Source organism: Phyllostomus discolor, chromosome 6 (assembly GCF_004126475.2).
Source record: "Phyllostomus discolor isolate MPI-MPIP mPhyDis1 chromosome 6, mPhyDis1.pri.v3, whole genome shotgun sequence".
Classification (NCBI taxonomy): Eukaryota; Metazoa; Chordata; class Mammalia; order Chiroptera; family Phyllostomidae; genus Phyllostomus; species Phyllostomus discolor.
Genome location: NC_040908.2, coordinates 2,891,048 through 2,903,518, shown reverse-complemented (window position 1 = coordinate 2,903,518; position 12,471 = coordinate 2,891,048). Strand labels below are relative to the sequence as shown.

General features: G+C 61.6%; 1 protein-coding gene across 8 annotated transcripts in view; it reads right to left on the bottom strand.

Annotated features, from left to right (window-relative positions):
• Positions 1–12,471, bottom strand: part of ASAP2 (ArfGAP with SH3 domain, ankyrin repeat and PH domain 2) — a 116,851-nt gene that overhangs the window by 35,320 nt on the left and 69,060 nt on the right. For 4 of the 8 annotated variants that reach the window (XM_036027631.1, XM_036027633.1, XM_036027635.1 and 1 more), the window contains exons 6-10: positions 10,300–10,429; positions 7,955–8,040; positions 3,889–3,964; positions 3,490–3,576; positions 2,669–2,677 (exon numbers count right to left, since the gene is read on the bottom strand). In XM_036027631.1, the coding sequence (XP_035883524.1) occupies positions 2,669–2,677; positions 3,490–3,576; positions 3,889–3,964; positions 7,955–8,040; positions 10,300–10,429 (388 nt within the window). The remainder of the gene's footprint in view (positions 1–2,668; positions 2,678–3,489; positions 3,577–3,888; positions 3,965–7,954; positions 8,041–10,299; positions 10,430–12,471) is intronic. The other 4 variants (XM_036027634.1, XM_036027637.1, XM_028515847.2 and 1 more) reach the window with 1 other exon arrangement.

Genomic DNA, 12,471 nt, shown 5'->3' with positions numbered 1-12,471 from the left:
GCAGAGAGGGAGGGGGCAGGTGCAGAGGTGCACCCTGAATCACCCCCAAACCCTCAGCCCCCGCTCCACCCTGGGAAGCACCCCATCCGGGAGCCGACCCGCATTAGAACTCTCAGCACACTGCCCCCCCAGGGACTCTCTGGCCCCGCCCCCGGGCCCCTGCAGAGGGGGGAGCTGCGTCCTTCTGATCGCCGCCCGGCTCAGTCTCGGCTGAGAGCACGGCCGTTGGGTGTGAGTCAGAGAACGTGTCCCCCCTAAGAAGGAAGTGAAGGCCGTGGCGGGCCACCCAGGAGCGCGGCCGGAGAGGCAGGGAGGCAGACACCTGGCCAGAGGGGCTGGAGACGGCCGGATGCGGGCATGAGGTGACATGAGCAAGCCTGGCCGGAGCAGCCAGGGCCACAGGAGAGTCAGGGCCGTCCTCTCGGACCTTCGCTACCTGCCCGGACAGCGGGGGCTGCCCAGCCACACCCTGCCGGACAAGCACACTTTACAGGGTGGGGGGGGGCCGCCCCCGAGCCCTCCAGAGTGGGAAGGTCCTCGAGGTGTCAGCATGGACTCTGGGGCCACGCCTGCCCCCACGGCACCCGTGGGCTCTCAGCTCCGGAGGGCAGACGGCTGCCGCCAGCCACGAGGTCTGGGCAGGGACTCCCCGGCGCCGCAGTGGGACGTGCCCGCGCAGAAGGCCACTGCGGTGGGTGCCCGAGAGAGAGGTGGGGACGGCTGGCGGCGGAAGGCCAGGCGGGTGGGGAGGACGAGCAGCAAAACCCACTCTGTGCAAAGGTTTCGGCTCTGAAAACGAAATCTTCCCCTAATGTTCCCGCTGCAGGCAGTCCTTTCCCCTCTCGGTCTGAGAATGTCCACAGTGAAACCACGGAAACACGAGACTGCAGGATCCTCTTCACCGCCAGCAGAAACATCAGGAACAAAACACGGTCGTCTGTGCCTCGGAGGCGCGAGGGGCACTGGGGTCCACACCAGCCGAGTGTCCCTCCCCGCGGGCAGCCACAGGGTGACAAGGAGAAGCAGCCCGAAGCCAGCACAGAGGACAGCCGCGTCCTAGCTCTGGCCAGACGATCGCTCCTGGAGATCTCCGGGCAGGAACGGGGGCGGGGGAATGGCCCCCACCTACCAACCATGCACACGGCCTCCTCGAGGCACGTTCCCCAAGTTTTATGAACCGTAATTATGTAGTCAGGATTCTTATAACACCGAATAAAAACCACCAACACCAACGCCTTCAGTTCTCCAGGCCACACAAGAGAATCCAAAAAGGAGGGACACGAAACCCTAAACCACGGTGCCCCAAATGTCAGTTCTCGGTGTCACTGGAGGGGCACACGACGGAACCCCAATGGCAGAAACTATTTTAAAGTGTGGAAGGTTTAACTTGTGCACATTGGGTGACCACTGGCAGCTGGGTCCACCACACACGGCACAGCTCACGGGCCGTCATCTTCGAAGCGCAACGCAGCGTGAGATGAACCAGACGGTCTGCATTTCGGAGAATAATTTTGTTTCCACACGTCCCCAACCAGGAGACTGGGGAGTTCGGTCTGCGAGCACAATGCAAGCGCAAGTGGGAGCAGGAAAGAGGCGGCACTTGGCCCCTGTGCACCGTCTGGGCAGACGGCCCAACCAACAAAACACACAGAGCAACGAACTGTAACGACATCTAGTCTGTGCTGGCGAACTTGTGTGACTTCTCCGCGAAGCTAGAAACCCGGCTTTCTGACAGACGCGTTTCCCAAACCCCCTCACTCCGCAGCCAGAGCGCACACAGCCCACGCAGGGTGCCCAGAGCTCCTGGGTCCCAGCACCCACTCGCCTCCGTTTCACGGTGGGCGGACGGAGCTCTGCTTCCCCGGTGTGGCCCTCCCTCCGGGACAGAAGTGCTGCGCACCGTCCCAGCGACACACTGGACTTGGACACACCGGACGGCAGCCGCCTCGAGGGGCCGGCTCCCACCCCTGGCAGGGCCCCGTCTCCCAGGGGCTGCCAAGCCGCTATTCTCTCCACACCCCAAGTTCTCTGCTCCTCCTCCCAGTCTGGGAACATCGAAACACCAGGATGTGTGTTCTCTGGACCGGGAGGAAGTCAGCGGGCTGTGGGTCATGGCCGGCACTAACTCAGAACCTCAGCCCGCCAATCTCTGGCTCGGCTGACCCCCGTTCACCAAGGGCCTGCTCCGAGAGCCACCCGGGCCCACCCCCGACGGCCGGAAGGCACCCTCCAGCTGCCCCAGGTGCCGCTGGAGAAATGGCATCTGTGCACTGGAGGACACAGCCACGCCTCTGGGACAGAATGTGCCCTAGGAACTCAGACCACAGGGGCGGGGCGAGCGGGGGCAGCGTGCAGAGACCAGCTTAAGGTGGACCAGAGGCACCAGTCGAGATCAGCTGGGCAGTTCGGGGTGGGGGGCGGGGAGCGGCCGCATGTCCACAAAGAACAACAGCAAACAGGCCAACGGCAAACGTGGAACATGTCCACTCACTAGCGTTTGTGCATTCAAACACTTCAGCCTTTAACGGAACCCGCGGCTACTGAGGGAGAAGGGATTACATTAAAAATGCTCTAGTCGTTAATATACACATGGAAGAAAGCACGTTTTGAAGTTCGTGAAGAAAGCATGCAAAAATTCTCCAATTTATTAAAAGGCTGAACTACTTACTCTCCTAGACTTCGGTCACAAAAGGTAAGTGCATTTGGGAGAGAAACAACAATATTCAGTTATAGTACAGGAACTCAGGACACGACAGAGCACACCGCGTTACCGACAGCCAACCTGGTGCTCTGCTAAGCAGCTTAAGAGGGTTATTTATCCAGCGTCCGCAAGTGATACATTTAGACACGCTGCTTTACTGACAAGGAAGTGGACTTCTGTTAAAGATCGCATTCTAACGTGCACATTGCAGCAAGCGTACCCTAGCGTTAGGGCAGACGTTTACTTTTTAAAGCACGAAGTATCACTGCGAGTGCGGAGCACGCAGAGGGGCGATGCTCTGAAAGGCGTGGCCGGAGAACCAGGTTTTCTGCCCACGAGAACGCGGCGGCGAGAGAACCCAGCTCCTCGCGCTCCGAGGAACACGACCGCAGGGGTGGAAGGCGCAGGGGCCGCCCTTACCTGCTGATGCCCACGTGGGCAGTGCCACATCTACCAGGCAGAGTTGGGGGGGGGGGGGACCAGTGACGTAACTGAAGCACGTCTGTCTGGTGCAGATGCTAAGAGCGCCCCGTCTAGGGACTGGCGGAGCGGAAAGGGTGACTCACCGCCGTGGAGGCTGGGCCCGCAGTGAGTGCCTCCGCGTGAAACACGCTTACTGGGAGGGTTTTCTAAAACCACCCTCCAAGAACAGCCTGAACGTCCCCGTGCGGCTCGGGAAAGCCCCAGCAGGAACCGGGAGCACCCGGCGGGCGGGGAGGTCGCCCCCTCAGTCCCAGAGCCTCCGGACAAAGGGCCAGACAGCCCCACTCGCGATCAGACCCACTTACCTCCTTCTGCTCCACCTGCAGCGCCGACTTCAGGATGTCCCGGAGCTGCACCAGCTGCCTGCGCTCCTCGTCCTGGGCCTGTTTGATCTTCCGAAGCAAGGTGAAATCAGAGAGGCACGCCGGAGGTCACCGGCCGTTCCCACACTGTCCCCTGCCCCCCTCTGGCCGAGACACAGGACAGGAGCATGGACCCCGGGCCCCAGACCCCGAGGGGCCCTATCGGGCTGTCAGCTGACGGGCCGCCCGGCAGCAAGCACCAGATTACACTGAAGCCACAATGGCGTGAACGCGTGAGTGGCATAAAGACTGTTGCACGTGGGGGCATGAATGGCGATGGACACATGAGTGACGGTGACGACAGAGCTGCTTCGACACGGGTGCGGCGGGGAAACTACTCACGGTGTGAAGATCCGTCGAAAGCGTTTCGATGGAAGGCTTGAGGTTTTCGACGGCTTTCAGCCCATCCTGGAAGAAACTGGGAGGAAAGAGAGGCATCGCGGGTCACGTTTCAGAGGAGAGACAAGGGTGTCGTTGCGGGGGATGGAGACACGACTGCTGCGAAGGAAAGGGACTAAGGTCATTACGTCGCTCCTGGGGGACGAGACGGGATGGACCGGACCCGAAACTATCACTGGAATCAAGACGCTCGAAGCCAGGAGACGTGCGTGGGAAGGAAGAGCAAGGAGCCTGAAGACCGGTGGCAGTTCCCGGCCCGCGACCCCGAGCCCCGGCTTCCCGTTTGTAACAGGAAAGAGGACTCCGGGGACAAGGGCAGCAGAGGCCCTGCCTCAGGGCCGGGGACTCGGGGGCCCCCAAAGCAGGGGTGCGGACAAGACCGAGACACCAGAGACCGTCCTCACAGGCGACACCCGAGGGGGACGGGGAAGAACGCAGGAAACACGGAGCAAGTCGCCGCGCCCGAAGCCCCATCTGTGGAGTCTGGGAACGTGGCCGAGAACTCGAGACTGGGCATCCAGAGGAACCTCTGTCTCCTTCCCTTCTTTTAACTCGGAGCTCAGGGCTCGTGCATTCCTTTGTTATAATGAAATGATCCCCGAAATACAGCGGGGGCCAGGCAGGCTTTTCTGCACAGACAGTAGGCTAGACACGGGGGCAGTTGCCCAGCTCCAAGCGTCTCTGCTTGCCACTGGCTGCTGTCCCCACGGCCAGAGAGCCCTGCCCTGCCGCGGAGCCCGGGGCCCAGAGAGGCGTGCACGTCGGGGCCGCTGTGACGGCAGACAGTGTGCTCGAGGCGCCACCCCAGATCTGGGTGTGAGGCCGGGATTTCCCCTCCATCACCACCCCGCCCAGCCCGACTGTCCACCCGGAAAAGCCCCTCCGTCTGAGTTTGTCTGAGTTTAGGAGCCGCAGCTTCCTGCAGACCCTGCCCCCCAACCCAGCACCGGGACACGTGGTAGTGCCTCCGTGTACCTGCGGAGTGCCTCGGCCCCGGCTGTAGGGCAGGCGCCGGCAGAGGGGGGCAGGGGTGGGGCACTGCTGCTGGGTGGCGCTGGGCTGGATAATCAAGGTGGAGGGCAGATTTGCTCCGTGGGCCTGGTGTTGGCCACCTGTGCCTCAGAATGTACTCACTTAGCCTCAGTCTTCAAGGCCCCTGCGAGCAGGGCGGCCTGGTGACGGCACACTGCACTCGGGGCGGTGACCTGTCTGCGTTCTGTGCCCCGCACCCCCTGTCCCCCGGGCCCCGGGCCTGCGGGCCTGCCAGGGCTGCATCCCTAGTCCCCCAGCAGCGGCCGGTCACAGTGGTGCCCAGCAGGGACTCGCCACAGAACAAGTCCCCTCAGCACCGCAGCCCCTCTCAGAACACGGCCGTCCGGGGGGGAGGGGGCGGTTTCATTGCTGTTGTTTTACAGGGAGCTCTGTTTCCAGGTCCCACTGGGGAGGAGGACGCGGGAACTGGGTGGAAATGCGAGTTCTTTCCTTACGTGAAATAAGAGACAAAGAACACGAAGGACTCCTCAAGAATGCTTCAAGTCAAAAGCAAAACAGTGCCTCCCTCGTAGTTCTAAGGGCGACCGTGGACCACGGCTCCCAGCGCCTGGCGCCCCCAGAAGGCCTCACCACCACAGCTGCACGGGCCAGCGGCCCCACCTGTGCCCACGGGCACAGCATTGGACACACACAACTGTGCTCCTGGGTGACGGGGCGGGGGAACCCCAAGGAACCCCAGATGGATAAACTGGGCCTGGCCACAGGCTCATTTGCCCGATGGCTGAGTCACTCGGGGTCCACATTCTGTCCCCCCAGGTATGGTCTGAAACAGTCAAACCTCTTGGCATGATCTGAAGAGTGTGTGGTGTCTGCTTACACGTGCACACCCATGCACACGGCGTGCACACCCATGCACATACACATCCTCCAAGGAAGCACTGCATGAGGCATCAGTTTCAAAGGTTGCTGAGCTCATGTCCATAAAAGGCCAACTAGTTCACTTTTCCAAAGTGGGCTGTTGCTACCCAACTGGTCAGTTTGGGCAAAATAAAGAAGAAAAAGGAAATCTAAGAATAGCTCCTTGAAAATAAAATATCAGTGAGGAAGCGACCCACTTCCTAAACCGCCTCACACAAGGTCACAAGGATAGGAACCAAAAAAGGCGTCTGTGTGTTCATCGCAGACGCGGGGTCCTGAGTCCCTGTAAAGAACTCGCCCTGAGGAGTGGACAGAGTGGCAGGTCTCTGCCATCCCCTGAGGCCGTTCCCCCGGCGGGGCTCTCCTTTCCACCTCCTCCTTTGCCGAGTGACCTCGGCTGCCTGGGAAAGGCCGCGTCACCAAAGCGGGACTCGGCACGCCGCGGCGGAGCCCACTCTGACTCACCGGTGTGAGTCACCGCGGCGACCGTGCGCCAGGTAAACGGGCGTGAGTGCAGCGGAAAGAAAAAGTCCCTGCCACGGCCGCTCCCCTTCCGCAGGGCAGGGGAGACGTCACATGCTAGGGAAGCCGTCACCACGGAGAGGCAGGAGGAGAAGTGATGGCACCGGGGGACGCGCAGAGTGACTCTAAAGGTCTTGGGGGGGACCGACGCTGGGGGAAGGCGCGGAGGGAACGGAGCGACCTGTGAAAAGGGGACAACGCACCCACGTTCTTCCTCCGCTCCTTCCCCGCCGGCTCCCGCTCACCCTCCAGGCCTCGGAGTGAGTACTTGTCTCCTCAGAGAGGCCTCGGCTCATGCGGGCAGCGCCCGGACCCTCCGAGCCTCCAGTGCTGGGAGAGGCGGTCTCAGCAAGGGTCAGGACAGGGGACAAGAAGAGAAGCCCCCGCCCTCCATCTTCACCTCAATCCAGCCCTTCCACCTTGTGCTTTCTTAGAGTCCAGCACTTCGGAACACGTCTCATTCAAGATTTTATTTATCTTTAGAGAGAGGGGAAGGGAGGGAGAAAGAGAGAGAGAGCAACATCGGCTGTCTCTCGTGCGGCCCCAGATGAGGACCTGGCCTGCACCCCAGGCATGCACCCCGAGTGGGAATCGAACCAGCGACCTTTCAGTTCGCAGGTTGGCACTCCACCCACTGAGCCACACCAGCCAGGGCTGGAACAGGTTTTAAATGTCCAATTGTAAGTCTGTTTGTTCTAGCCCGACCGCCTCCTTGACACCAGCAGGAGCCAGGCCTGGGGGGACGTTATTTTCTCTCCAGCATCGAGGACAGCGCTTGACACGCGGCACATGCTTCATGACAAGAGTGAATGGACAAGAGTGAACGGGCCTGTTTATATCAGCAGCCGGGGGTCGGGGGTCCGAGCGAGACAAGGAGCGGGAGAGACAGCGAGGCGGGGAGGGGAGGGGAGGGCCAGAGTGCGACGGGCTCCCGTGTGCAGCTGAGGGGAGTGTTGGAGGCCGCCCTTGAACGAGGACACGTCCCGCGTCTTCTGCACGCGGTGCTCGCTGCTGCCCTTTGCTTTACGAGACACGTAATTCCCGAGACGGGCTCTCAGCACCTGGCCCCGCACCGACACCTCCTGGCTTCCCCTCTAACAGAAACCCCTGATCCCACCAGGCCGCCCCTCTGCAAAAAGGGCAAAAACAAACCTACGTGATAACCTCAGTCGATGTCTGTAGTGTTTGTTTATCGAGATACCCCTCTCGGACCACAAAAACCAGCCTTCTAAGTGAGCCACTCAGAGGTCTTTAGTACGTCCACACAGTCCTGCCACCGCCAGCACCGATTCTGGGGCACCTTCCTCGCTCCCCAGAACCCCGTTCCCATCCGCCGCCGCCCCACCCCCGCTTCCCCCGGAACGGCCCTGCCCGTCCCTGAACTTCCACACAGATGGAACCGCACAGCCAGCGAGCGGCCTCTCGTCCGGCTTCCATCCCTTAATGTGTTTTCAAGCTGGGGCCGTCGCCTGTGCCTGCACTTCCTCCCCTCACCCCCGCACCGCAGGCCCGCTGGAAGGGCCAGCGGGACAGGAGAAGTTGGAACAGCACCGTGACAAAGAGAAGAAGAACTTACTTGCACTGGGCATGGAAGTATTTGATCAGATTCTGAAGTAAATCCACTCCCTTTTTTATCTTAATTTCATTGACCTTCAGCAGATACTGTTAAAAAAAGAACAAATGACAAAAAAGGCAAGTCACAGATGGAAGCAAATGGGGGGCTTCCCGGGAGCCCCTGCGGACGCCGTCCGCGGTGGGCGGGCATCGTGGTCCCCGAATGCCGTGACTAAACGCTGCCTGGAGCGTGGTGCCCGCGACTGACCCGACACACGGGTAGTTCCATGCTTCACTCGGCGCGCCAAGAGCCCCCGGTCATAAGACGGTGGGGGAAAAGTTCCTGCTCTCGCCCCACGGAAGGAGGAGGACCGGAACGAACGGGACTCGGCCATCGTGACCGCTCCCGCCCACGTGCTCCTCCGCCCCAGGTCCCCACTTCAGGCAGCTCATCCTCTGGGACGCTCGCTGCTCATCCTCTGTGGTTATGACTCCTGTCGGCAAGGCTCTGACCCTAAGGCACGCCCCCACCCCATACGTGGCTACAAAACGTGACTGCTCCAAAAGCCAAACCCTCGGCTGAAAGGGACGAAAGCCATCGTTAACTCGGAGAACTAACTCATCAACCAGCACGAAGGCATGAGGAAGCCCCCGGGGTCCACAGAACCAGCCTCTGGAAACACATCTGCTCTTTGCTAAAGGATGCTGGAACACAGGCTCCATAAATGCACCCTCCCTGCGCTGTCAGGGTGTGGTAGGAAGGACCCCGAGAACCGGTCATCTCTGAGACTGGATGCCCCCCAAAAGCCTGCGGGGCCCCGCAGGCTGACCACACAGGCTTCTCAGCTGTGACCCGGGAGACTCGTGGTCAGGTGCTCCCCCCGGCCTGCCCCCCCCCCCCACCCGGCACAGACGGGCGGCCACTCTGAGATGGCCGGCTGCAGGCTTCCCTCTGGTCTGGACGGCCTCTCCTCCCTCCTTCCTTCTGATGTCTGCTCCCTGCTGTTGGAACAAGCTGCTGGCAGTGCCTCGGAACGGTCACGTGCTCAGAAGATCCCGGGCAACGTGTCAAGCTTTACAGTGCGTGTACCCTCTGACCTGCAAATTCTGTCGACAGGAACTCGTTCTAAGAGGCCGACCAGAAAAGTTCACCCGGATGAATGGGGAGGAAGCGTCACCGCAGACTCGTGCGCACGGGCGGAAATGGCGACACACCCAGCGTGTAAAACGGGGGACGAGGGTGCAGTGCATCCACAGTGAGAAACGCCACGTGGCCACCGAGCCGCCACAGCAGAGCCTGCCACGTGGACAGGTGCCCAACCACACCAAGGGCCTGCCCTCAAGTCACAGGGCGCCAGCAGAGGACAGCCGGGTGGCACCGGTGTCCCGGCGGACACGCACCGGGACAGGCAAGCATGTTCCGCTGAATGCCAGAGCAGTTGGTTACCTCCAGGAAGTAAAGTCTGGGGGGACTTTAATGTCTTTTACATGTTTACATGACACACGCACACACACGTATATTTATACTGACCAACACTTAAAAGCGTGCGTCGTATCCGTAAGACGACGACAGCAGGACAGGCTCTCTCACGCCTTTCCTACTGACGGGGGCCCGCTGTGGCACCCACACTAAACGTCTGCGTAAAACTCCTTTGGAGGGAGAAAGGGTCCGTGGCTTGGAGACACGAGACGAGAGCCGTTCTCCCGGGTCAGGTCCCGGGCAGCCAGAGAGGGGGGCGCCTGCCCGAGGCCCAGCATCCACCAGGCTCGTGACCGCCGGCCAGGGGCCACGGCGGAGCGGTGTAACCGCAGCCCTGCGTTCGGCTCAGCGGCCGGGTTCTCGGGGACCTGCTGCTCCTGAGCCCTTCCTCCCCCGGGGGAGTCCCCCCGGCCCCTCTGCGTGGCCAACACCTGCGGTCATCGTCACACGCGTCCTCCTCCGGAAGCTCCAAGTCCTCTGCCCGTCGGGCCCACCTGCTTCTGCCCGCGCAGGCAGGGCCCCGCTGCACCACCCGCCAGCTCGGCGGGGCGGGGGGTGGGCACAGACCGGGACCCGCCAGCCCCTCGGCACTGGCGCGGAGGCAGTGGCTAATCGGTGCATTTACAATAGAATAAACCGGTCACCCCTGACCCACGTGACCCGCTCCCCTAGACGCCCACGCGGAAAAGCGCCCGCAGTGGGTGCCCACCCCAGATGGCAGTGACAGCGCCCCTCCCCCCTTCGAGAACCCAGACCAGGGCAGTCCCACAATGCACCTGGGGCTCTCTGAGGCCCCCGGTGGAGGTGGGGCCCCGGAGCTCATGGGGACGCACACAGGGACAGGTGCCGGGCCGCCCCGGCGCCGCCCGCACCTTGCCTCGCCTCACCTCGCACATCTGCAGCTGGAAGAAGCGCCGCTCCTTCTCCATCTCCTCGGCGATCTCGGCCCCGCTGACCTCGGTGCGGATCATGCCGTGCAGCCTGGCGTGCTCCTTCTTCTCCTTCTCGATCTTCGTTCTGCGGGGAGGGAGAGTGTGCACGGCTGGGTCTCCTCAAGCTCAGCACGCGGTCCGGACCGGACAGCAGCCCCTTCGCTCACGGGCGGGAAGGTGTGTGTTTGCTCACGGAGACGTCCAACTCGGTCTTCGTGCGGAGCGTTTACTCCACCAAGCCTCCCGGAGCCCCCACGCCGCACCAGACCGGGCTCCCAGGAGGCAGACCAGGCCCTGCCCGGGGCCCCTCCAGCCACAGCATCCAGTCTGGAGCCCAGCGAGCGGTCCGCAGGGCGCTGTGGGGGCAGCGACAGCTCCCCGCTGCCTGCACGTGTCCCTGCCCCCCTTTGTCCCCTCCCTGACCTCACTCGGCGAGGCCCGGCCTGGGACAGGGCCCAGGCTGGAGAAGGAACACCACCCTTGCAGCGTATCTGACTCCTGCCTGTGTGACGTCTACAGCCCCACACCGACCCATGGCCGGACGTCCAGAGACAACTGGCCAGGGTGGGAAGCGGCTCCGAGACCGCCGCAGTGAAGAAGCGCTTGAAACAGTAACTGGCCTTCTATTCTAGAGAAAGGGAGAGAAACAAAAACCACAGAAAGCACAAAAGAAACCAACGAACCAAGCAAAGCAGAACAAGACCATGGGAAGGCTGCTGTGGACAGAGAGAGAGGGGAGACGCTTTCTGGCGAACCTCGTGGGAGACGCAGGAGGGCGCAAGCGGCATTGCTCAGGAAGGCGTCCGACACAAAACGTTCGGGTTCCAGGGCTCCCCATCCCGGGGGGAGGGGGGTGTCAGAAAGAGGCAAGAAACGCCGTTTCTAATTCTTGTTTTTTTTGCACCGAACCCCGGTGTGGGGCACACAGTAGGTGCTCAGCAACTGAATGGTAAGACTTTAAATAACACATGCCCGTCAGGTGGGGGTGCTGTTAAAGGGACCAGCACCAGGGCGGGGGGTGGGACCGGAGGGCCGAGAGGTCCCCGGAACTACAGTGACACCTCGGCACTATAGTTCCAGTGACACCACAATGTGCGGGAAGGGTGCTCACGGGCCACCCATGGGGCAAGCCGGGAGCCTCCCAAGTTTTCCGGTCAGCTCTCCCTCGGTGCTTCTAGATGAGTGCATGCCAGGCGCGAAACCAGACCTCGGGGACCCGGGCAGCTCAGGGGGCGGGCGGAAGTCACGGAGTTCTACAGAGGGACCGAGTATCTGGGGCTTGGTGTTCCTCGGCTGACTGACCTTCACTACCGCGCACATGCCCGAGGCTGGTAAAACAGCACGACAAAACCAAACCAGTTCAGTACTTGCAGCTGCATCTGGCAAGTCTTTCTCCTTCACGTCTCCTGCTCTCCCGGAGGGCTTCACATGGAAGGCCCTGGTTCCAGCGCACAGCAACCACAAAGCAAACTCGAGGCATCTGAAAACAGTCCCTGTTCCTCAGCTGGTATTCCACTGACAGAAGCCACTTCCCCGCCACCTCTGGCCCAGTCCTGGCCAGCACAGCCCCGTCCGCTGCGGGACTGGGAAGCGGTGATGGACACAGTGACCGCTGCCCAAAGCCATCCTACGGCAACGGCCTCTGCTGACCCATGCTGCGTCTCCCCCACGCGCCCGGCCGGTGGAGCAATCACGTGGGGCTGCCGGGGAGGTGCCCCGCCATCCTTGCCCCCCACCTTTCTAAAGCCACGGGCTTGGGCGCTGCAGGGAAGTGCGGACACCACACACTAAGCGCGGTGCTTTCACAGACCAACAAGGGGGACGGGCTGAGCCCCCAAAATGTGCTGCTCTCGCCAACAGAGAGAACAGGGAACGAAATACCAAGAAAAACCGCTCGACTTCCTCCAATGAACTTCCCTGAAAATGACATTCTGTAGCCATTCTGACATAATTCAAAGAAACAAGGAAAAAACCTGTTTAAAGAGGCTAGCGCATCACACAATTCAGACACCAGATACGAAAGCATCTCGCTTGCTCCGTAACACGCCACAGCCACACGGTTTCAGGAGAATTCTTCCCTGGGTCAGGGTTCACTTACAGACGAGCACCTGTAAGCAGCCAAAGCCG